General features: G+C 38.7%; 1 protein-coding gene across 5 annotated transcripts in view; it reads left to right on the top strand.

Moving 5' to 3' along the window:
* The window catches only part of GBF1 (golgi brefeldin A resistant guanine nucleotide exchange factor 1), a 4751435-nt gene that overhangs the window by 4267806 nt on the left and 460995 nt on the right, over window positions 1-22634 (top strand). For 3 of the 5 annotated variants that reach the window (XM_044055999.1, XM_044055998.1, XM_044055996.1), the window contains one exon: window positions 13429-13628. In XM_044055999.1, coding sequence (XP_043911934.1) covers window positions 13429-13628 — 200 coding nt within the window. The remainder of the gene's footprint in view (window positions 1-13428; window positions 13629-22634) is intronic. The other 2 variants (XM_044056000.1, XM_044055997.1) reach the window with 1 other exon arrangement.

The following is a 22634-nucleotide window of genomic DNA, read 5'->3' as shown; positions in this document are numbered from 1 at the left end:
TAATTTTTCTTTCTAGGATGTCCATGGATAGCATATTTGCAGTAGCTACTTGGTCTACTCGCCATACATTTGCTACGCATTGCAAATTGGATCTGGTCTCCAGAGGTAGAGCATCTTTTGGTTCAGCTGTGCTCAGGAACATCCTTCCTTGAGTCCACCCAGGATTTTAGGTAGCGGGGGTCTGTCCCATCAGTTGAGGATAGAATGAAAATTGACATCATCAGATAAAGAAGTTATGTGCTTACCATAACATTCCATCTGTGTTGTCCATTTTCATTCTTCCTCAACTCCCCACCCACCATCTCCCATACTTTGCAAACTTCTGGAAGAATGAGTCTTTAGGGGACATCTCTGTCCTTTGTATTGAGCTCCAGATATAGTCTTTTAATGTATTGACTGTTTGCAAATTTTCCCCTCTTTTATCGTTACATGGTTAATATTTCCTTTTTGGCAAAAATCAGCAAACAAGATCTGAGGTAACTTAGGGTTGGTGCTTTATGGATAAGGGAGAAGCTGAAGAATTCTTGGTTGCCATGAGCTTTAGCAGTGACTGAGTGATCAGAACCCATCATAGGTTCATACTAGGCTATCTGCCATGGGGCAATTATAAGCCTAGCCCGAGTCTGTTTGGCTTACACCACCCCTTGATTTGAGTATACTGTGCCCTTTTTAAGGTTTAGTTTACTGTGCCTCTGTCTAATAGTGACACGGAGTAATCCCTGGGACAAACCTACGATCCCCCATCCACCTATCGAGATTCAGTGAGGTGCTCTGCTTCACATGAACTGGAATTCTATTCCAGAGCAAAGGGAGCCTCTGGGCTATGAACCTGTCCCTCCAGCAAGTCCTATTTATTTCTGTGCTGAGGTTCAAGTCCCTCGAGCGTGTGGCTCTAAGGGATTTAGATTTACTGAGGTGGAGCATGTCCATTAATTCTGGATTTGACATAGCTTTGTATGTCAGGCATAGATCGCCTTGAAGTAGGCGGTATGCAACTGAGTAGAGCTGGAGTTTTTTTTAACCGAGCAGCATATGGCATCTGTTTGAGACCCTTGATCCTCTTGGTGAGATAATTTTGGGGTCTTTCTAATTGCTGCAGGTGTCAGGTAAGGTACATCCCAAAAGGAGCATTGTATTCTATGATGGGCCTGATGAGGGATGAATAAAGGGGCACGATTACCTCTCTTGATCTAGATGTGAAACCCTTTGTGATGAGATGGGCTATGTAGAAGGTCTTTCTAACCACTTTGGCAATGTGGTTTTCAAAGGAGAGATTGCTATCAACTTGAGTCCCCAGGTCCCTAATAACTTTCTCTGTACTTAATGGGTTTCCGCCTACGTGGTAATTTGTGGGTACATTGTTTTTGCCAAAGGGTATGACTGTACATTTTTTGGCATTTAGCTTTAAGCCATGGCGCTGGCACCAGTTATCTGTCTCTGTGAGACCTTTTTGAAGGATGTTTGTGTCAGCTGGAGAGTCGATTATGGCGCCCAGTTTGCAGTCGTCTGCGAACTTGGTGAGCCATAGTCCTCCCACATTTGCCTGTACCTCGGAAAAGTATATACTGAACAAGAGTGGTCCCAGGACAGAACCCTGTGGGACGCCACTTGTGACCGGTTTCGAGTCTGACATGGCTCCAGCAACTCTCACTCTGTGGGTTCTGTCTTTGAGCCAGTTTGCAACCCATCTTGTGACACAGGGGTTTATATTTAAGCTGGATAGCTTATCTATGATGCCCGAGTGGGGTATTGTGTCAAATGCCTTTGCAAGGTCCAGATAGGCTGTGTGGACTACCTTCCCTTCATCTATGGCTTTGGTGACCGTTTCGAAGAAGTCAACCAGGTTCAAAAGGCAGGATCTGCCCTTGACAAAGCCGAACTGGGTAGGATCTAGTGTCTGTAGGTCCCCAATGTCTTTGTTTATGAGCTCCATGATGATCCTCTCCATAGCCTTGCAGACTAAGCTAGTCAGGCTTATGGGGCGATAGTTTCCAGGGTCCGTAGAGGCTCCACCTTTGTGGAGTGGGACCACTGTTGCTGTACGCCATTCTGTGGGCACATATCCTGTAGTGAGGCTGAGATTGTATAGCTGTTTTATTTCAGGGATTAGTTCCTCTTGCAGTTCATGTAGGACGCAACCTAGGATGCCATCTGGTCCCATAGAAGCAGTGTTTTTTGCTTTGGAGAGGGCAGCCTTCACCTGAGCATCAGAGATGTTTGGGAGGCAGCCCTCTGCCGGGATAGATACTTGCTCTTTTGGGGGGGGGGGAGAAGTTTGCACTGAACCTGTCTGCCAGGATATTGGCGATGTCTGTGGGTTTAGTGTATTTTTTGTCGTTTAGAATCAGCTCAGAAAACAAGTCTGGGAGTTGCATCCCAGGTTCCTAACATAACTGAAAAAAGCCTTATGATTGTCCTTGGTGTCCTGTGCAATTTTTCTCTGAAAGCTGGCCTTGGAGGATTTTATGAGGGATCGTAATGTTTTGCTAGTACTAATCAGAGATGCCTTCCCTATTAGGGATTTTGCTCTGTCATGTAGTAGCTTCCTCCTTCTGTTGTACAGTTTATTTATGGCAGGGGTCCACCAGACTGGACGCCTGCCTTTGGATGATTGGGTCTTGGTTTTGTTTGGGATAGCATAATCCATGCATTCCTGGAGATGTCCGTAGAATGCGTTTATATAGGATACTGCAGTTTGGGCCGTAGTTTCCACTGGCCCTGGGGCCTTGAAGGATTCCACTTCGGTTTTGAGAAGTGAGAAGTTTGCTTTTGAGAAGTTTTTCACTGTGGTTTTCTGGGCTGGGGGTGGGGTCGGGATGTGGACATCCAGTGAAATTAATTTATGGTCTGATCTTACCAATGAGGGATATACTTCTGGTGTGGAGCATAGAGTCCCCATGTTGGTAATCAGGTCTAGTATGTTGTCCCCTCTTGTGGGAGTGGTGACTAGTTGTTCCATAGCATTTAAGTTTATAATTTCCAGGAACCTTTGGGCTAAGGTGCTGGGGCTTGAGTAGTGCTCCCAGTCAATGTTTGGGTAGTTGAAGTCACCCAGTATAATGGTGTTCGGAGAGATCTTTATGTTCTCCAATGTTTTCAGGAAAGCCGAGTGGGATTCCTGACTTTGAGAGGGTGGTCTGTAGGATGCTATAAACTGAAAAGCAGTCTTGCCCACTGTTAGTTGCACATGTATGGTCTCCGATACTTTGTGCAATGCCACTAACCTGGAGATGTGGATATCCTTGATAAATATGGAAACTCCCCCTCCTTTTGTGGTTCGGTCCGGGTTTTGGGGCCGAAAAGCATGATATGAGGTATAGTCTGGTAGTGCTGGGGTGCTCTCTGGAGCCTTGAACCAGGTTTCTGTCACTGCACAGATATCGATGTTCTCCATACTGAGGAGAGCTTCGAGTGTGTGCATCTTGAGGTTAAGACTTCTGGCATTAAGCAGCATTACCCTTAGTTTCTTGTTCCTTGTGCTGTCTATGGGGGTGGGTTTGACATTTGAGCCTTGCCTAAAAAAGGCACCATGGGGGTGGCAAGAGCCTTTGCCAATATCCGAAAGCCCAGTGGTGACAGGTGCAAGCCGTCCCTAGCGAAGCAACGTGGCTTGTCGAGCATGTCATCCCAGGCTGACGGACACTGGATCCCCTTTGAATGACGCCAAAATTTTAGCCAATTGTTAAAATTGATCATTTTGTCTTTGTACTGTGGCATCATTCTAGGTGAGGGTAAGATGCTGCTCAAGGTCAGTGTCATACCAGCCTGGGCTACATGATCAGAGAGCTCCTCTATGTCTCTTTTCATGTAGTCCAGGGAGGTACGTCTCAGGTCATTCACACCAGCATGTACAATGACTGAGTCATATTTGTATTTGCTTTGGAGTGACCTGAGTGCTTGTGTTATGTGGCGGATCCTAGCACCCGACAGGCAGCTCACCGTGACCTTCTCTTTATTCAGCCTGGTGAGCGGGACGTCAGTGTGTCTGACAATAGAGTTACCTATTACAAGAGTATCAGGTGTGTTATTCAGCCTTAAGGGCTGTGGCTGCTTGGCACACTGACTTTGTGGGCTATGTGTTGTGCGTGTTTTGTTTTGAGGTAGCGTTTGCTTGGATGTCTGCTTTGGAGATCTCTGTTGCTTAGGTAGATTTTTATTTAGAGCCTCTGAGTATGTTTTTGTGTATTTATGTGTTTGATTCGCTGATGTGGTGGGACTATGTGATACTGGAATTGTGTTGTGTGAGGTTACCTTCTCCGCCTGACTGGTTACACCAGTTTTGAGATGAGAGAACACAGCCTCCAGTTTGGCTAAATAGTTGCATCTCTCACATATATTTGAACCTGTTTGGAGGAGGAGAGGGTTGTCCGTGTACATGAGACAGTTGTAACATTGCCTCAAAATTCCCAGATTCACCAGCTGGACTGGAGAGGAAACCATTGACTGACCTTTGGACATGCTAGAGTAATATAGGGAAACTGAATTTAAGACGGACCAATAGAGGACAGGGTAATCATAGAGAGTATAAGAGTAAGTAGTGCTTATGGTTTAATAGGGCTAACTTGTAGGATTACTTAATTGGACCAGTGAAGGGCCTTAGAATGAGAATATGGTGTTTAAATTGAGAGATAGAGCAGTTCTAAGGGAAAAAGTGAAGAGCAGACTTTGTGGAGCCAGGAATAGTTTAAACCCAATTAGGCGGCACTGCCCGCTGTTGTGCTATGCTCAAAAACGCGCAAAACCGTGCAAAAGAGAGTTTTAAGAGAGGAAGATGAAGGGGTTTGGAATTTACCCAAAATGGCCAATAAAACTACAGTTTCAAGTCAGTAACCACTCCCACAGGGGCAGGCAGGCAGCTCAATGTTTTTCACTGCCACTGATCAACAGAGAGACTTCCCTTTAGCCCAAACAAAAAATGGCCTCCAAGAAACTTACAAACAGTTCAAGAACAGCAAGCCTGTAACTGAACTTTTTTAAATCTCAGAAAAGTGGGAAAAAAGCAAGATTTTTTTTGTTTTTTTATTTTTTTCAGAAATAGCAGAGGTTCACAAGTATCAACAAGTTATAACAGTGCAGTAAATGACCCCACACAAGAGTGCTAGGCCAAAGACAGATAAAATGCAAGTTTTGAGAAAAAAAGATTTTAAAAATAAGTGCAAACAGGAAATTCAGTAAACAGCTCTAGGTTGTGCTCTAAATACAGTTACTAATGCAGAAATCAAGTTTAGCAAGCCAGAAAATGCTCAAAATAGGTAAATGCAGAAAAACTTAGCAAATAAACAGAGGAAAAATACTTAAAATCTCAAAAGTGGCTCCTTTCTTCTCTCAGCGTTTTCTCCTCTTGGTGGGTGCTTCACCAACAGCCAACAAGCCTGAAAAGATGCCAAAACTACGAGGCAACCAGGTTTTAAGAGAGGAAGATGAAGGAGTTTGGAATTGACCCAAAATGGCCAATAAAACTACAGTTTCAAGTCAGTAACCACTCCCATAGGGGCAGGCAGGCTGCTCAATGTTTTTCACTGCCACTGATCAACAGAGAGACTTTCCTTTAGCCCAAGCAAAAAATGGCCTCCAAGAAACTTTCAAACAGTTCAAGAACAGCAAGCCTGTAACTGAACTTTTTTAAATCTCAGAAAAGTGGGGAAAAAAGCAAGATTTTTTTTATTTTTTTGTTTTTTTCAGAGATAGCAGAGGTTCACAAGTATCAACAAGTTATAACAGTGCAGTAAATGACCCCACACAAGAGTGCTAGGCCAAAGACAGATAAAATGCAAGTTTTGAGAAAAAAACGATTTTAAAAATAAGGGCAAACAGGAAATTCAGTAAACAGCTCTAGGTTGTGCTCTAAATACAGTTACTAATGCAGAAATCAAGTTTAACAAGCCAGAAAATGCTCAAAATAGGCGGCTATGCAGAAAAACTTAGCAAATAAACAGAGGAAAAATACTTAAAATCTCAAAAGTGGCTCCTTTCTTCTCTCAGCGTTTTCTCCTCTTGGTGGATGCTTCACCAACAGCCAACAAGCCTGAAAAGACCGGAAGAATGAAAATGGACATCATCAGTTGAGGAAGAATGAAAATGGACAACACAGATGGAAAGTTATGGTAAGTACATAACTCCTTTTTTTTTTTTTTTGCTTGATGCATGGAGAATTGGGGTGGGGTATCAACAGACCAAAGAAATTGTAGATCCAGAAGTCTGGTCAGCTGATTTGTAAAGTTATGGAAAGGATATTTATGAAATTAATAATTAAGGAATTAGATAACCAACAAACTCTTGATCCAAGCCAGTTCAGATTTGTTAAAGGCAGATCATGCTTACTTAACCTGGTTAATTTCTTCAAGAAAGTTACTGAAGCACTAGATGAGGGAAAATCAGTACACACTACTTATCTAAACCTAGCAAAGGCATTCAATATCATCCTACACAGGTATTGTAAATAAACTATTCAGCTAAATCTTGATCCCTGTGTAACTTAATTGATAGCAAATTGGCTCACGAATGGAACTCAGGGAAATCAAAGTGGACTGCTCTGCATCTTCCAAAACTTCTGCCATTAGTGGTGTATCCCAGGGTTCAGACACAGAAATGGGTACAAAGACCCTTGAAATGTAGGTACATCCAGCCAAAAACCTAAAGGGGTGGTTGGGAATTTGCATACCTCACAGACAAGTGATATAGGGTATGATTCTCATTGAGAGAAATTAACTAGGCTTAAAATTGCCCACAAGGGCAGCTAGCCTTGTACTTGCCTATGAACTTATAAACATCTAATTAGCATACACTATGAATACTAAAAAGCACACGGCTCTTCACTTTTAGTAGGAATGTGAGATACTACTCAGAAATGTGTTTAAAACACAGTGACAAAAATGATAAGAAAATGTAAGCACGTTATCAAAGAAACAATATAAACTCTGTAGACCTAATGAACAGTATCACAAAATTCTACCACATAAGGCATTTATTTTAGCATCTGCAAAAATTAATTATTGATGCCACTGGCATGCTGGTCGTATAGTGGTTTTCTGTGTACTAAACAGCTTGAAAACTCACGTGTGATTGGGGAGGGTCGGAAAATTTTTTGAAGGGTTAGCCAAGCCTGAAAATAAGGACATACTTCCAACAATAAATGCATCAAGTGCAGGGTTACATCATGCCTAAAAATAGGAACATTCCTCCAAAGTAGAGGCAGTTGAGATGTCCAATTCAGTCCTTGAGCCACTGTTCTATGGTATTTACTTTTCAGAGGTCAAAACTACTGTTACGTGTTTTGACACTATCCCCCACTCAGGCATCGACAAACTCACCCAGCTAGGTATCAACCCAGGTATCATTAGATGGGTCTCTAATTGGCACACTGGTAGAACCCGTATAGTCAAAACAGGGGAATCCACCTCCGACAGCAGACCTGTAACCAGTGGTGTTCCACAGGGATCAGTCCTGAGACCTCTGCAGTTTGGAATCTGTTTCTCCGAAGTACAAGCTAAAATTAAAGGTCTGTGGCTGACAAAGTTTGTGGATGACTGCAAACTGAGAATAGTCATAGAATCTCCAAATGATGTCAACATCCTATAAGAGGCTCTTACACAAACAAATGATTGGTGTCAAAGTCATGGCCTTAAACTCAATGCAAAAAGATGTTATCATCCCTTTTGGTAAGAGCAATGTTCCTGCTAACTACCAAATCAGTAACAACACTCTAAGTATGCACTCAGTAGTGAGAGACCTGGGCATATGGGTTGACAGCAACCTTATCTTTGATCACCATGTCCCCACAGTGGTAAGAAGGGCATCCTGTATTGCTCATCTCATAAGTAAGGGCATTGCCTCCAGAGGAAAAGTTATAACCTCCCTGTACTCTTCCCTCTTCAGGCCAATAATTGAGTACAGTGCCTCTTTTGGTATGTACCTTTCCAAGCACCTGCAGCAATTGGAGAGACCACAGAAGTTCCTTACAAGGAAAACTCAAGGTCTTCAGCATCTGTCCTATGAGGATTGTCTGAAATCACTGTCACTTTATTCTGTTTCATGTGGACTACTCAGAGGCGATCTGTGCCTGGCATATAAGGCAATCTTTTACCTTGCTTTATTGAAAATGCTGCATGTCCGTAAGTCAAATGGTACAAGGGTTACTCGCTGTAAAGGCCTTAACCTGGTATGTGACATTAATAGAACCTGCTGGAGGGACAGATTTATCTCCCAGAGGTTACCACACCTTTGGAACAGACTCTTGCTTCATGTCAAGCAAAGCACCTCATTGGCCATCTTCAAACACTAGGGTCATTAGGCTAGTAACTTCCTGTGATCCTATGGCTGACCAGATTTGCAAATGACTGTAAACTTGGTGCCATCATAAATATCCCTGAGGACACCAAGACATACCAATGGAACCATAGACTAAAACAAAATGCCAAAAAATGTATAATGGTTTCCTTTGGCATTCAGGAAGTCCCTTGTAGCTATCGCATGAAAATACACCCCTGAAAATTGAACCGCTAGTTATGGACTTGGGAACTCTGGTAGAAGGCAAACTGTCCTTTGATCATCATGTATCGACTATTGAAAGAAAGTGCTTCTTCTGTGTACAGCTTATTACTAAGGGTATGGTATTCAGGTCTAGAGGATGTGATCATTCCATTATATTTCTTATTCATCAGGCCAATCATAGAGTATAATACCCCCTTTGGTATGTTCTCCAAACATTTGACACAGCCTGAATGCCTGCAATACTTTCTTGTTAAGAAAATCCAAAGCTAAATCTTTAAAAATTTGCACATTATCTCAAAGCTTTGTCTCTGTTCTTGGTGGCATACGGTGGTATAGGATCTCTGCCTCAACAGACCCTATTCTGTCAGACCCACTGCACATTCACAAGTCCAGCGTGGGCATAAACACTCGCTCAAGATCTAAATCTAAGTAGAACATGTCAGAAAGATAGGTGTTTATCAAAGAGAATATCACTTCTTTGGGAATACTGTTCCTCCCCGCATAAAGCAGTGGTACTTTTACAATATTCAAATGTAATCTAGACAAATGCATGGGTAACCACAAATTCACCCCTGGTTTAGCACCCTTGTTTTTCATGGATGACAGCTGCATTTAGATATTCTGCTCATCTTTGTGATATTTGTATTTAAAATTTAAGGGTATAAGGGCTAAAAACTAAAAGAATGTATGGCTAGGTCTTTAAAAATCCTCAGAGATCAATAGCTTTGTTCCTGCTAACATGCAAACCTATTGTAATGTATGAACCAGGGAAACGAATTCCAGTAAAAAAATACACAAACTGTGCAAGATGTATAGTGAGGAAGCTGAATAGCATTTAAGTCCCACACAAAAGAAGAAAAAGCTAAATCGTGTTTATTTGTATGTGGTTATAGGGGGATCACCACCCATTTCAGTGGTCCATTCCATGGGTCCGTAGTAAAAAAAAGTACTTTCACAGTTACAAGAAATAGTTAGCTCCTGCAGTCTGCTGCCTGTACAGTCTCTCCTTCCCTTCTGACCTTCCTATTCAGAAATACTCTTTCACATCTCCCTGCTATGATCTTTTGCACCATTTTGATGTTCCACATATCTCTTCTGGTCTTAAGGGAGAAGAGCTGTTGGCTCTTTAGCTTCTGGTCATTTTCCCCCCGTCTTATGGATCTTGTTTGTAACTTTCCTTGTACTCTCTTGTATAGCCTGCAGAACTGCATGTAGTACTCGAGGTGTGATCTGACCAAGGTCCTGTAGAATAGAAGCATTACCTCTTTGCTTCTAGAATATACACCTTGAGGATGTATTGTATCATTCTGTGTTTTCCTGTCACTACCTTCTTACTTTGCTCACAGTTGTCTAACCCAAGCGTGAATAATTATTTCCAGATCCGTTTCTTTGTCTGTTGCCATCTCTGTCAGGCCTCCCAGCTGATAGCTCATGCCAGAGTTTCTATAGTTTAAATGTGCAGTACTTTACATGTGATTGCACTGAATCTCAGCTGCCCATTTATTCAGCCTTTCCAAATTCTTCACAGGAGTATTTCCACCATTCTCCATTACTCCAGCTATTTTTGGGTCATCCTCAAAAGAGGCTGATATTGTATCTATTCCTTCATATATGTCAGGGAGAAACACAAGATTACTGGACCCAGGGAAGACCCCTAAGGTACTCTGTCATTTCTCTAATCCCTGTCAATGTTCCTCTTATCACAACCCTCTGTATCGTACATTTGAGACGTACAGCTGTCCAGGTCCTCAGCCATGTTCCCACATCCAGCCCATACAATTTTCCTACCTTTTGAGATAGACCCAAAGCTGTTGCTGAAGTCCAAATATATATGCCTAGTTATACTCCTCTGTCAGGATCACCTGTAACCCAGTCATACAACTGGATCTTGTTAGACTGACAGCTCATTCTGGCTGTGAACTTGTGATGACCACTGTCCTTTAGATTATTATCCACTTGAAATTATGCCAGCCTTCTCCTCAGGATTCTGTCCATGACCTTCTCTGCTATTGCTGATTAGCTAACAGGCATGCATTTCCCCTGGATCCCCCATACACACACTTAAGGGTGCAGTGATTGCTGTTTTCCAGTCCTCTGGCACTTCTGCACTGGGGACTGATTTGTTGAAAATCTCTGTCATGAGGTCTGCCAACATTTGGGCCACATTTCTGATGACTCTGGGAGGCCAACTCATCTGGTACTTGAGCTTTATTATTCCAAAGAGCAGCCAGTTCCTTCTCAACTTCTTTCATCTCTATCCTAGATTCTTGTCTCTTCTTTTTTTCCTCACTGTTAGCATGGCACCCTCCTCTTGCTTTCTTTTGTTAAGACTGAAACAAAGTATTTATTTGGTACCACTATTTCTTCCAATTTTTCTGTGATCTTCCTCCCATCTTTGCTCAGCCTAACCATTTCTCTCACCCTTCTTTTTACTTTCTACCTAAAATTGAAATCTTCTACCAGATATGATAATTAGGCGTTACTTTGAGGTAACTGTTTTCAGCTATCAGGTTATGGAGATTGTCTCTGAATTTCAGAAATACAGCTAGAATGCAGTCTACATCTCCCAGCTGAGGTAGACACTGTGGCTTAATGAAGCAATGAAGATTAATAGCCAGCACATTAGATGCAGAAACCCAAAAAGGAGCAAACTTGTAAGAAAGCAAGACCTTGCATTCGTGCTTTTCCAGTATTTCAGGTAGAAAAAACACCCTTTTTTAGATTTGTTCAACTTAATAATTCTTCCATTATGAGAGATCACAGCACAATCTCCCACATTGCAAATAATTCACTTGTATAGTATTGAAAGTTGCCCTCTGCATACAAATTAATGGAACATCTTGAAGCCAGTGTTTTTTTTCTTCCAGGGTACATGTCCTCCATATCCCTTGGACTTGTATATATCTTCTGTTGGGTTGAACAGCATTTGGGAAGAGAAACAAATCCCTAAAACATTGCACAACAGTCTTGGGTAGTCATTTGTCTTGCTAATATTAAGTAAGTTACTTCTAAGACTTTGCTTCACAGGAAACAGGGCTAAGCTGTCAAGTAATGTTTAATTTGAAGAAAATTTGCGTTTTCAGTGAAACGTGACACAGCGGTTTCATTGTTTAACACGCTTCGCTGCATCCTATCTGCAACATGCATTTTTACAATTGTACTTTGACAGGTTGTTATAGAGGCTGTCACCTTTTGGTAATATGAGTTTATTTAATGTTATACTTGGACAGTTCACTCATTGCAGCTTCATCACATGGCCATCTTCTACATCTCCTGGCTTTGGTCTGATACTGAACATGAGAATAACACACTGATTCTATTTATTCAGTCTGTCCTGTCTTATTTATAGGTCCTCAAGCCGATTGTCAGATCAGGCTTAGCAACACTAGTACTCCAGCCTTGAGCCTTTTGGAGTTTTCTTCCTGTCAGGCTCCAGTGGCCAAGATTACTCAGACTGAGTTTTACACTAGGTAAAAGAGCCTATTTTAGCCTGTAATAAGTGTAAATATCTTTCATGTAGATGGTTCTCTTCCTGCTGGTTAAGCAGTTAATTGGTTTGTATACCTTCACTCACTTTGATGAAACCTCTCATCTTTGAGACCTGCACTTTGTGATTGGCAGCTTGTCCACTCCCCTTTAAACTGTCTGGATCACTGGTTTTGAAATTCATCTCTTGAAAAAATTTTCTCGGTAGCCATCACATCTACTGGCAAGCTATTTGAGAACTTTACCTTTATGTATTGGAAATCCTTTTTAAAGTTTCACGTAGATTGTCTGTTGTAGTCTATAATGTCATTTTATTGCGATGCAAAATAACTTTAATAAAACATAGCAAGGCCGACAAATCACAATTTAAAGAATTCTAAAATATAGTTGTTTTTGCAGTTGTGGCCACTCCCTATATCACCAAACTGTATTGATTCTACATGGTTGGTGAGGAAAGAAAGAAATCTATTAAAAAAAAAAAAAAAAAGCAATGAAGCATCAGCAACAAAGCAAACTCCATCATTTTGAGATGTTAGAAAGCAATTAGTTACACAGATGTGATATATTAATTTTTAGTAAAAGAACATAAAAGTAGACAAAAGTGCTTGAGTTCCATAGGTGTAATCCACAATTATCTTGCAGAACTGTTGTCAGAACTATTTTTAAACTGTCCCTCCACTTCCCACTTTTCTTTTTAGTGGAGAAATCCAGGGTAGACCAAGACCTTCACATCTTGGATGTGTGTCTTCGACTGAGGTTTTATGTTGAGAAGGGCACCTGGCTAAATGTGCACCTTTAGCTTAGTTTTTACCAGAACTTGACTCATGAATTTTGAGGAACCTTTATTGCCTTACCAGTGATTCTAGGCATTGACTGTCTTGACACTTCGGTGCTTCAGAACATGTCTTCTTAAGCTCTTGCCTTATCTTTATCTATGAAGTTTCACTTTATGATAGCAGTTAGCAACTACACACGTTTTCAGTGTCAGGTATAATACTTGCCACAGCAGTTGGAATACAAGAAGACAGTCTGTAGTGAATACTTATTGCCTTCTTGCTGTCCCTTGCTTTTCTTTGCAGCATCTCCAATCAGCGTTTATGAAGGGATTTTCTATTGTCTGGCAAGTATATAATTTTAGTCTTTTTTTTCTACACCTATCAGATTGTGCTTCCTCAGTACGTGAGGGTCAAGTTGGGGAATGCAAGTGTTAAGTGCCCCCCTCCCCAACCTGGGCTTATTGCATCTAAATATGCACCTGCAGGAGATGCATGCTTCTCTGAGTACAGGAGCTGGGGGAAATTTCAATGTTTGTTTAAAGATGGATATATCTGAAGAGGAAATAAAAGAAATTATATACTGTAGATTGCATTCTCACAGATCAGCTGATATGATGAGTGCATATCTGTTATTTTTCAGGATAAGACATAAAAATAATTCAAACTTTGTTTATAGGATATAAATCTCAAGAGAAGAAGATGCACAAATATGACAACAAGTCTACACGGCTTAGGAAAAAACCCAGCGAAAAGGAGAGTTCCATGAAAAGGTCAAAAGCTTCCAGTCCGAGGTTATCCCGGTCCCACAGTGACAATGAAGAAGATGAGAGTGTTCCAGCCAGTTACCATACTGTGTCTTTACAGGTTAGTCATGACGTAAGTATAGCAAGGCTTTCCTCCTTTTCTATACACTTGTATTCTGTCTCTTTTGCTGTCTTCCCTGTGACCTACATTGTCAGCGGAGCAAAATTAGAAGTTTGTAACATCATCAAAATACAGCCAGCTCAGAATAAAGAGACTGCTTTGGAAGGAGATATTTTGCAAATATGGAGAAGGTAGAGAAAAGAGGCAAGTTGGTGGGAGCAGGATGAAGAAACAACAGTAAAGTGGTCTCAGTAGAAGACATTGGCAGATGGGGAAATAAGTGATGATAAAAGAGTAAAGGAGAAGGGATAATAAGGAGAGAGTGATAAAGTATGGTGGAATAGATAAGGAGAAAGAAGGATTAGCAGGAAATGGACTGAGTGTACTGGGAGACTTAATGACCCATGGAGTTGGGAGGAGGAAATGGGAATAGTTTAGCACTAAATGGATTATCACCGTTAAGAATACAAGGAAAGCTTCAGAAGTCAAGGGAAGGGTAATGGAAAGATGTTTTTATACTTGAGGATTTGTTTACTAAGGAGATTGGGTGAAAGGCAATAACAAGAGTGATAGATGACTGGTATTGGTGTAAATGTGCTAGAATTAATCGTAGAAAAGATATGTCATCACTTGATAAAAGACAGAAGAGAGGAGGTGTTATAAGCCATAAATAGTTTTGCATGTGGGGACAAATAATCTAGTACTGTGCATTTGTTGGAGAATATGTACTTGCTTTGTAGATGTGCTGCTAATGTCCTGTGCTACCAGCAGTAACATCAAAACATTCCAGAGCTCATCTAACATATATGAGCTCTTAATGTAGACAGTGGGCACTCATGGCAGTGAAGGACTTAAGAAAGGCTCAATAAATTGTATGTGGAGATTGTGCGAAATGAAGAATATGCAGAATTAAGCAGGGAAGTGCATTAAGAAAAAATATCCTTTAAAGTAAAATGTGAAGAGAGAAAGGCAAGAATAGTGCAATTCAATGTAGAAAGCAATGGGAGGTGCACAAGGGAAGCATTTTTCACAGGTTGTATGTGATAAGAATTAAGGGAATTAAATAAAAATTTGATGCTTTGAAATGCCAGCCCCTTAGCACCTTGAAAAGGGACGACAATCATGTGTGGTACTTATTGATAGGGATACAGATAGCAATAAATAACCAAGCCACAGACAATAAAGATAAAGACTCGGGCAGTGGTGCTACTAGGCTACCCTATGTACAGAAAAGATGAAAAGGTCTTTAAATAAGAGCAAATGGATGCAAGTGGATACATCTCATTAAGTAAATCTCTTTCTTAATCCAGTAGGCCTTTTCAATTGGGGAATGCTATTTTCTTGTTTATATTTCTCCCACTAGATTTTCATTAATGCCACAGAAATTCTTTGGAATACATTTAATGAAGAGATTAGACTGTTCTCATTGCTGATGGGATAGTACATTTGTTTACAGATGGTGAGAAGTAACTGCTGAATTATTGAACATACCCTGAAGATTAAAAAAGCATAAATATATTTTACTCCAAAAAATTCAGTTGTTTCACTGTTTAAATTGAAGTTGGATTGCAGTTAAATAAATCTCTTTAACATCAGTTTCTATGAAAAGTTTAATTTTAGGCCAGTAGAATCAAATATGTTTCCTTTTAAATGTATATAAATGATTTTGCTACTTCACTCTGAAGTAATAGTAGAATCAGCTTAGACACAGGTGCAGGAAGCAGGGTAGGGAAAGTTGAGTCAGTGTGTTAATTCTTTTTTTATTTTAAAAGTTAGTACAGTCATTGGATAATGAATAGTGGTTATAATAATTAGTAAAATATGACTACATAAATTAAATAAATAATCAGCAAATGTCTGAGAGTAAATTGAAGTGCATGAGAGTGGAAAGAATATAGTACTTTATAAAGGAAGTTTGAATAGATATGATGGTCTTGAGGCTGATTCAAGAAGTGCAGGAGCCTTGGTTGGTAGCAGCAAACTGAAGGTCTTTCATTTAATAAAAGAGGATTGCACTGGAGGAATAAATTAATAAGGATCTGGGTACAAAATAAAAAGGTAGTATAAAAGGCAAACCTCAGCTTTCCAGTGGTGGATAACTTTAAGATGGCTGGTAGTGGGTTAAGAAAAAAGATTTAAATATAGCTCAAAGCTATCCCAAACATATTTGATCTGGTAATCACCATTTTGAAGGAACCATTGGGTTAAGAGGTCATGTTGGAATACAGCTCTTCCAATTGCAGGGAGGAAGAAAGCTTTAGAGATAAAGATCTAGGATCATAGGACGGTAATGGGTAGGAACTGACAGGTAGTGTCAGAGGAAGGAAAGAGAGATAAATGGTGACAGCTGTTGGAATATATAGAGGTGCTGGTGGTTGTGATGTCACATTAGGAAATGTGGGAGTAAACAAAAAAGTGTTAAAACTAATGGGTTCAGCAGTCAGGGAGCCATGTGTGTGAGTGTGAGAGAGCGAGAAAGATTGCAGATATTTAGAAGAAAGCTGTAGTAAATTATATTTGATAAAACATCAGAAAGGCATTAAATTCCTTTTAATATATGAATTTAAAATCTGTAATAATTAGTAAAATTCAGCAAGACATGAAAAGTTTCTCTGCCTTAAAAAAATAATAATAATACGAGAGTACTTTTAAGCAAGCAATAGAAAATGCAATGGTTTAAGAAGATTATTACTTTTAGTAATGGGCCAGATTCAGAAGGGGCTGCCCCCAGCCATATGGATATGAGGACAGGAGAGCATGCAGAGGTTCTGAATTAAAATAGCTCCTCATTATTTCAAATCACGTCAAAAAACAGCTCAAATAAACTCAAAAAAAGCAAACCAGTAATATTCCACACGATTTAATGTTAGTGATTTTGTACAAAATTTTACATGCACTTCTTCAGACATCAATTACACCCAAAATGTAATGTGTTTTATAGTCCACTTAATTGATTAGTTACAAATTGAATGCATTAAATAAAAAACACATGATAGTAATTACTACATCCCTTAAAGTCATTTTATAAAAATATATATGTATTTATACATGTGTTTGACCTTAAACAAGATGGTTCTTGAATATGCAAAAATTAATTATATATAAAAAAAAAAAAAAAACATCATCAATAATTAAATAAAATATAATGTATAATATTGACAAAAATAAAAAGCCTTATTCAGACCATTTTACATTTCTAACAGGCTTCACTAAAAAACTTGATAAACATAAATATGTCATCTCTTTAATTATCTTAATTTTAAAAGACATTTAATAAGCCTGGAAAAACTTGTGCATTTGTCAACAATTGCCACTTTAATTCCTTTTCTTAGAACTTAAGCTCCCATGGGCCTCCTCTTATATTCCTATCTACCTGTTCTAACACTGTGAATGTAAAACTATAGGACTGATATTCTACTATATGCCTAGCTAGGGCGTTGGTGTTAGCATTTCTGCTTATACTGTATAAATGCTCATAAATGCGTTGCTTGAAGCAACGTTCTGTCTTACCTAAATAAAAAGCCGAACATTGGCTACAAGAGGTCAGGTATACTATACCTTGGCTTTCACAATTAAATTTTCCTTTTATATTATATTTAATACCCTTAATTCTCACATATGTTCCTGTCCGGATATATTTACAGTAATGACATTGTCTGCATTTGTACATGCCCCAAGCTTGACTATAATTAATTTTACTTGTTTCTAGGAGAGCTTTTAAATTTAGTCCTCTTCTAAAAGTAACCAAAGGTCTCGTTCCTAAAATGCTAGCAATAGAACAGTCTTCTAAAATAAACTCCCAATTGCTTATTAGGGCATTTTTAAAATATATGGCATTAGTGGAAAAATCTGTTGAAAAGCTGGACATGTAATTATTAGATGGATTGCTATTCACAACTTCATCTGAATCGCTAATGCCTATTGGTCTAGAGGATGTTTCTTCTATAATATATCCTCTTGTTAGAACTGGTTTGAAATGACCTGACTTTCTTTTTATTTTGACCTCAGCAGTCAAATGTTTTATAAGAGTTTCTGGATATGCACGCTTAATAAACATTTTCCTTAAATTGTCACATTCTGTGGAAAATTGTTCATCACTAGAAATCATTTAGATGCCTTAACCAACTGTCCTTTAACCACTCCTCTTTTCTGATGATAAGGGTGGTTACTGTGGAAATGTAAGAAACAGTTCGAATAAGTGGGCTTCCTATAGATTTGTGATTCATACCTGTTATATTTTCTATTCTTAGAAAGTTTTATATCTAAGAAATTAATTTATTTTTTATTGAATTCAAAAGTAAATTCAAGGAAATTTGTAAAGCCCGTCATTACTTCCACTAACTGTTTTGCTAAATTTTCATCTCCTTTCAATATAAAAAAACATGTTGTCTTGGTATCTTGTATACCAAGCGACTTTGTCTTTAAAGAGACAGTTTGGAAATAAGAATGTTCATTCCCAAAAGGCCATAACAGCATTAGCAAAACTGCCCCCACATGGGGACACCATAGCAACCCCTGATTTTTGTAAGAAATAATCCCCTTTAAACATAAAACAATTGTTGTTCAAAACCATCTCCAACAAAATAACAACTAGATCTATTACTTAGCCTTCAACCTGCTTAATGAGTAAAAAATCACATATCCATTCTAAACCTATATCTTGGGGTATGACTGTATATAAATCCTTTATATCTACAGTCAAAAACTTATAGGAAGGATCAGAAGTTAAATCATTAACGCCCTAGCTAGGCATGTAGTAGAATATCAGTCCCATAGTTTTACATTCACAGTGTTAGAACAGGTAGATAGGAATATAAGAGGAGGCCCATGGGAGCTTAAGCTCGAAGAAAAGGAATTAAAGTGGCAATTGTTGACAAATGCACACGTTTTTCTAGGCTTAAATGAAGCCTGCTCTATTAAATGTCTTTTAAAATTAAGAGCATTAGAGAGATGACATATTTATGTTTATCAAGTTTTTTAGTGAAGCCTGTTAGAAATATAAAATGGTCTGAATAAGGCTTTTTATTTTTGTCAATATTACACATTATATTTTATTTAATTATTGATGACGGTTTGGTTTTTTATATATAATTAATTTTTGCATATTCAAGAAGCATCTTATTTAAGGTCAAACAAGTATAAATACATATATATTTTTTATAAAATGAATTTAAGGGATGTAGTAATTACTATCATGTGTTTTTTATTTAATACATTCAATTTGTAATTAAGTGGACTGTAAAACATATTGCATTTTGGGAGTAATTAATGTCTGAAGAAGTGCATGTAAAATTGTGTACGAAAGCGCTAACATTGAATCGTGTGGAATATTACTGGTTTGCTTATTTTAGCTCCTCATTATTTACTCGAGTGCAGAACTGTTGTATCTTTCTGGGATGGTATGAAATAGGACCAGGCTGACAAAGAGAGACAGATGTTAGAAAGAGTATGGGTACTGTGACCTCTCACCTTAGGTAGTTAATAATTTTGGCAAAAGTGTAGTGTAACAGACACTCTTAGAAAACTTTCAAAATTTGCCTTGGGAAGCTACTTAAGCATGTGGGCATCACAACAGTATGTTTACATGTGGTAACTAGGCTTTCCATGACCTTCCTAAGGGGTACTAGCATCCACCCCTCAACCTCCCTTTGTGCAGTATTACAGAAACCTCTTGTTTGGTTTGGGTTACAGGAAAAGTGAAAAGCATATAATAGGGTATTTCAGCAATAATCTATGACTGGGTGTGGGTATGTCAGGATTTACCCACGGCTGGTGTAGTTTGATCATGAGGGGGATGCCTGACTGACCAAACAAAGCCAACTGGGTGTAGATTCTGATATACCCACACCCAGAAGTTGAATATTGCTGTTATACAATGACATTATTTAAGAAAGAAATTGCTTACCTTTCTTAAATAGCGTCTTTGTATAATGGCACTGTAGTTACTGATGTACTGTGCATGTGTATGGGAATTGTGTTCCCACGCTTGCACAGTACATTAGTACAGAGTAGGAGAGGCAACAGGAAGAAAGAATCTCCATTGCTGTTTTTATCTGTCGAGATTTTCCTAAGAGTACAAAAATACAAGGAAAATCGGATACATTTCTGATTTAGTTTTGCAGAACGTACCTGATTTTTTTTGTATTTTGCTCTGTCCTTCAGCATATACAAGTAGAAAGTCTGAATGTTCCATGGTACATCAGTGGCTGGACTTTTTTCTATTAGTATATGTTCGATTTACAATGGGCACACTGCTCATTTTTGAATAGTAATGCACAGTCATATAATTGGATGTTATGCAAGTGGCATATTAATGACACAGGCCCATTATACTAAATTTTCACCTGGCTTTGATGCATGTCGTAAGACAGCCCAGGAAAAAGCTAATAGACTTGTAAACTATTTAGTGATGGTGCTGCTTGAATGTCAGATGACTGTGCTGGTGCTTCTGCATAATGGCTTTCAACAAGTCACTTAAATAATATTAGGTTGACAGTTTTAACATCTGTACTTGGCAAAGTTGATGAAAAGCATATAAATCTTGTGCTGGTGCAATTCCAGAAAGCCAAATAGTTGACAGAAGTCAACAAGATTTCCTAACATATTTAGATCTTCCAGTTTGCAGAATGATGCATTCTTTCAACTGGTAGTAGTAGTAGAAATGGGTAAGTGAAACCCAATGAACATGTATCGTGTGGACTTCTACACATTTTTTTTCAACTCAGTATTGCACAGTAAGCTTATCTATCCATCCATCCAAAGCTATTGAGTTGTGCATGACTACTGTAGTAACCCTGTAAACAGCCAAAACCATCCACAGAGTTTACTAGGCAAGCGAAGAAAAGGAGGAGAGTGCCAGACCAATTTTCCTTATCTCTCTCTCTCTCTCACACACACACACACACACACACACACAGTTGTGAGTTGCCAGACCATCTCTTTCATGTCATTGGGATGTGGGAGGAAACCAGAATACCCTGAGAAATCCATGCATACACAGAGAGAGCATGCAGACTCCACACAGAAGGCAAACCAGCTTAGAATTAAACTGGAGAGCATATTGCTTTGATGCATCAGTGACACACACTGTACCATTGTGCTGCCCATAGGAAGCTTGAGAAAATAAGAATAGTACCAGTAAGGGTGACTGCAAGTAGAAGTATAGAAAAAAGGCAAGAGGGACTGGAATTTACTGGATAAAATGAGCAAAAGAACCAAGGGTATTGTCAGCAAATAATTAGGGAAAGATAATAGAGCAGTGTAAGGCCAAGCAGACATTTTGACTGGAGTTTACAGACTGCTTTCCCTAAAAGGGATTGATAAGAGTAAAGGCAAAGAGAAAGAATAGTGGAGTGCTAAATGGAAAAAAACAGCTTTGGTAGAGTTTTTTTGTTGAGTGTAGAAATGAAGCTGCTGTTTAAAAAAAAAAAAAGGATAATTAGTATTGCATGATAATCAAAGGAGGCTAGAAAATATTGGGAAGAAGGAATGGAAAGGCAGTTTACAAAGGAGTAATGGGAGGACATCTCTATGACCCGCAAGTATGCAACAAAGTCTAGAAAGTTTACGACTTTTACTTGCAAGTGTTTGCGTAGGTATTTTATACTGAAAGTTGATTAAGCAGATTTAAAAAGAAATCCCTGAGTGAGTGTAATGAGTTGGTAGATTTTAAAAATTTCCTGCAGAGTACTTTGTTAGAAATGTTGGGGTAGCAAATGTTTGTATTTAAAGAAAAGATCCTTTTGAGGTGGGATATATGATCTAAATTACATAGATATGATAAATTTAATGCTATTGGCTGCTGAAAAAGAAAATTACTAAAAAAAATGGAAGTCAAAATCTAAACCAAGTGTAATTGAAGTATGCAAGATCTTTAGAAAAATGGAGACGATTACATAGAAATAATTGGAGTGTGTGGGAATGATGCTTACAGAATAATATTCAGAAGGGAGAGCGAGGTTTAATGAAAAGTAAGAATTGAACAATGTTTTTTCAGTCTTTATTCAAAATGTTAAACATGTTTAACACACTAAATAACACCAAAATAAAAACAGAACAAGACAGCAAAACAGGATGAAATACATTAAAACTGTAGAAAAAGTTAAACTGCATATAAATAACTTGATGAGTGACTTCATCAAATTAACAGCCCATGAGTTTATAAATCTCATAAGTATGTTGTTGTGTCTTTTGGCTTTTAGGGGTTAGGGGTTGCCACAGCGGAACTCCGGCCTGCTAATGATTGGTAGTTGATTTTTACGTGCTGAGTTACCAGCCCTGATGCACAACCTTCAACGAAGTTACGCCTATTCACGCATGTCTCCATGCAGAAGATGCTCTAGCTGAGAATCAAACCGGACAGCGTCTTACTGTGAGGTGACAACGCTACCGCAGCACCGCCACAAACAAGTATAATTTCAGTATAAACATTCTGTAAAGGGAATAAAACATCAAGATTTCATGTAACCAAACTAATGTACTATATCTGTGCACTTTCTTTTTTTTATGACTTGAACAATTTATGTAATGATGGCGTGAAAGATAATTGTTAAAAAGAAAACCTGTATACAGCATGAAAATAACAATGACAATTTTTATTATGGTTTGTTTTCTTTTCTGTTAATGTATATGTATCTTTGTCATTGTTTAAAATGTGATGATTTAATAAATATGCTAAAAAATAGGAAAAGTATGGGATGAACCCTAAAATTATTAAATTGGTCAGCAAAGATAAGTAGTATATAGTGGCAAGGGAGCCCTGTATAATGAAATACGAGGAGTAGAGTCACAAAGAGATCCTACTATAGTGAAATACAAGTGACGTGAACTGCTAAGGGACTTAGTGCATTTTAACATGTGGTATTGACACTGAAGAAAACAAGTTTTTTTGGTTTTCTCATGACAGCAGCTAACACAGTGGCGTTTGACTAAGGGGTTAGTCTAAAAGGAACCCTATTATGTTTAGTAGGGTGAGTAAGTATTGAGATTTAGACTTAATGCAAACATGCTGTAAGTAAC

Source organism: Protopterus annectens, chromosome 14.part0 (genome assembly GCF_019279795.1).
Source record: "Protopterus annectens isolate FY-2018-M chromosome 14.part0, PAN1.0, whole genome shotgun sequence".
Lineage (NCBI taxonomy): Eukaryota > Metazoa > Chordata > Ceratodontiformes > Protopteridae > Protopterus > Protopterus annectens.
Note: the sequence above shows the minus strand (reverse complement) of the source record. Positions and strands in the feature narration are given on the sequence as shown.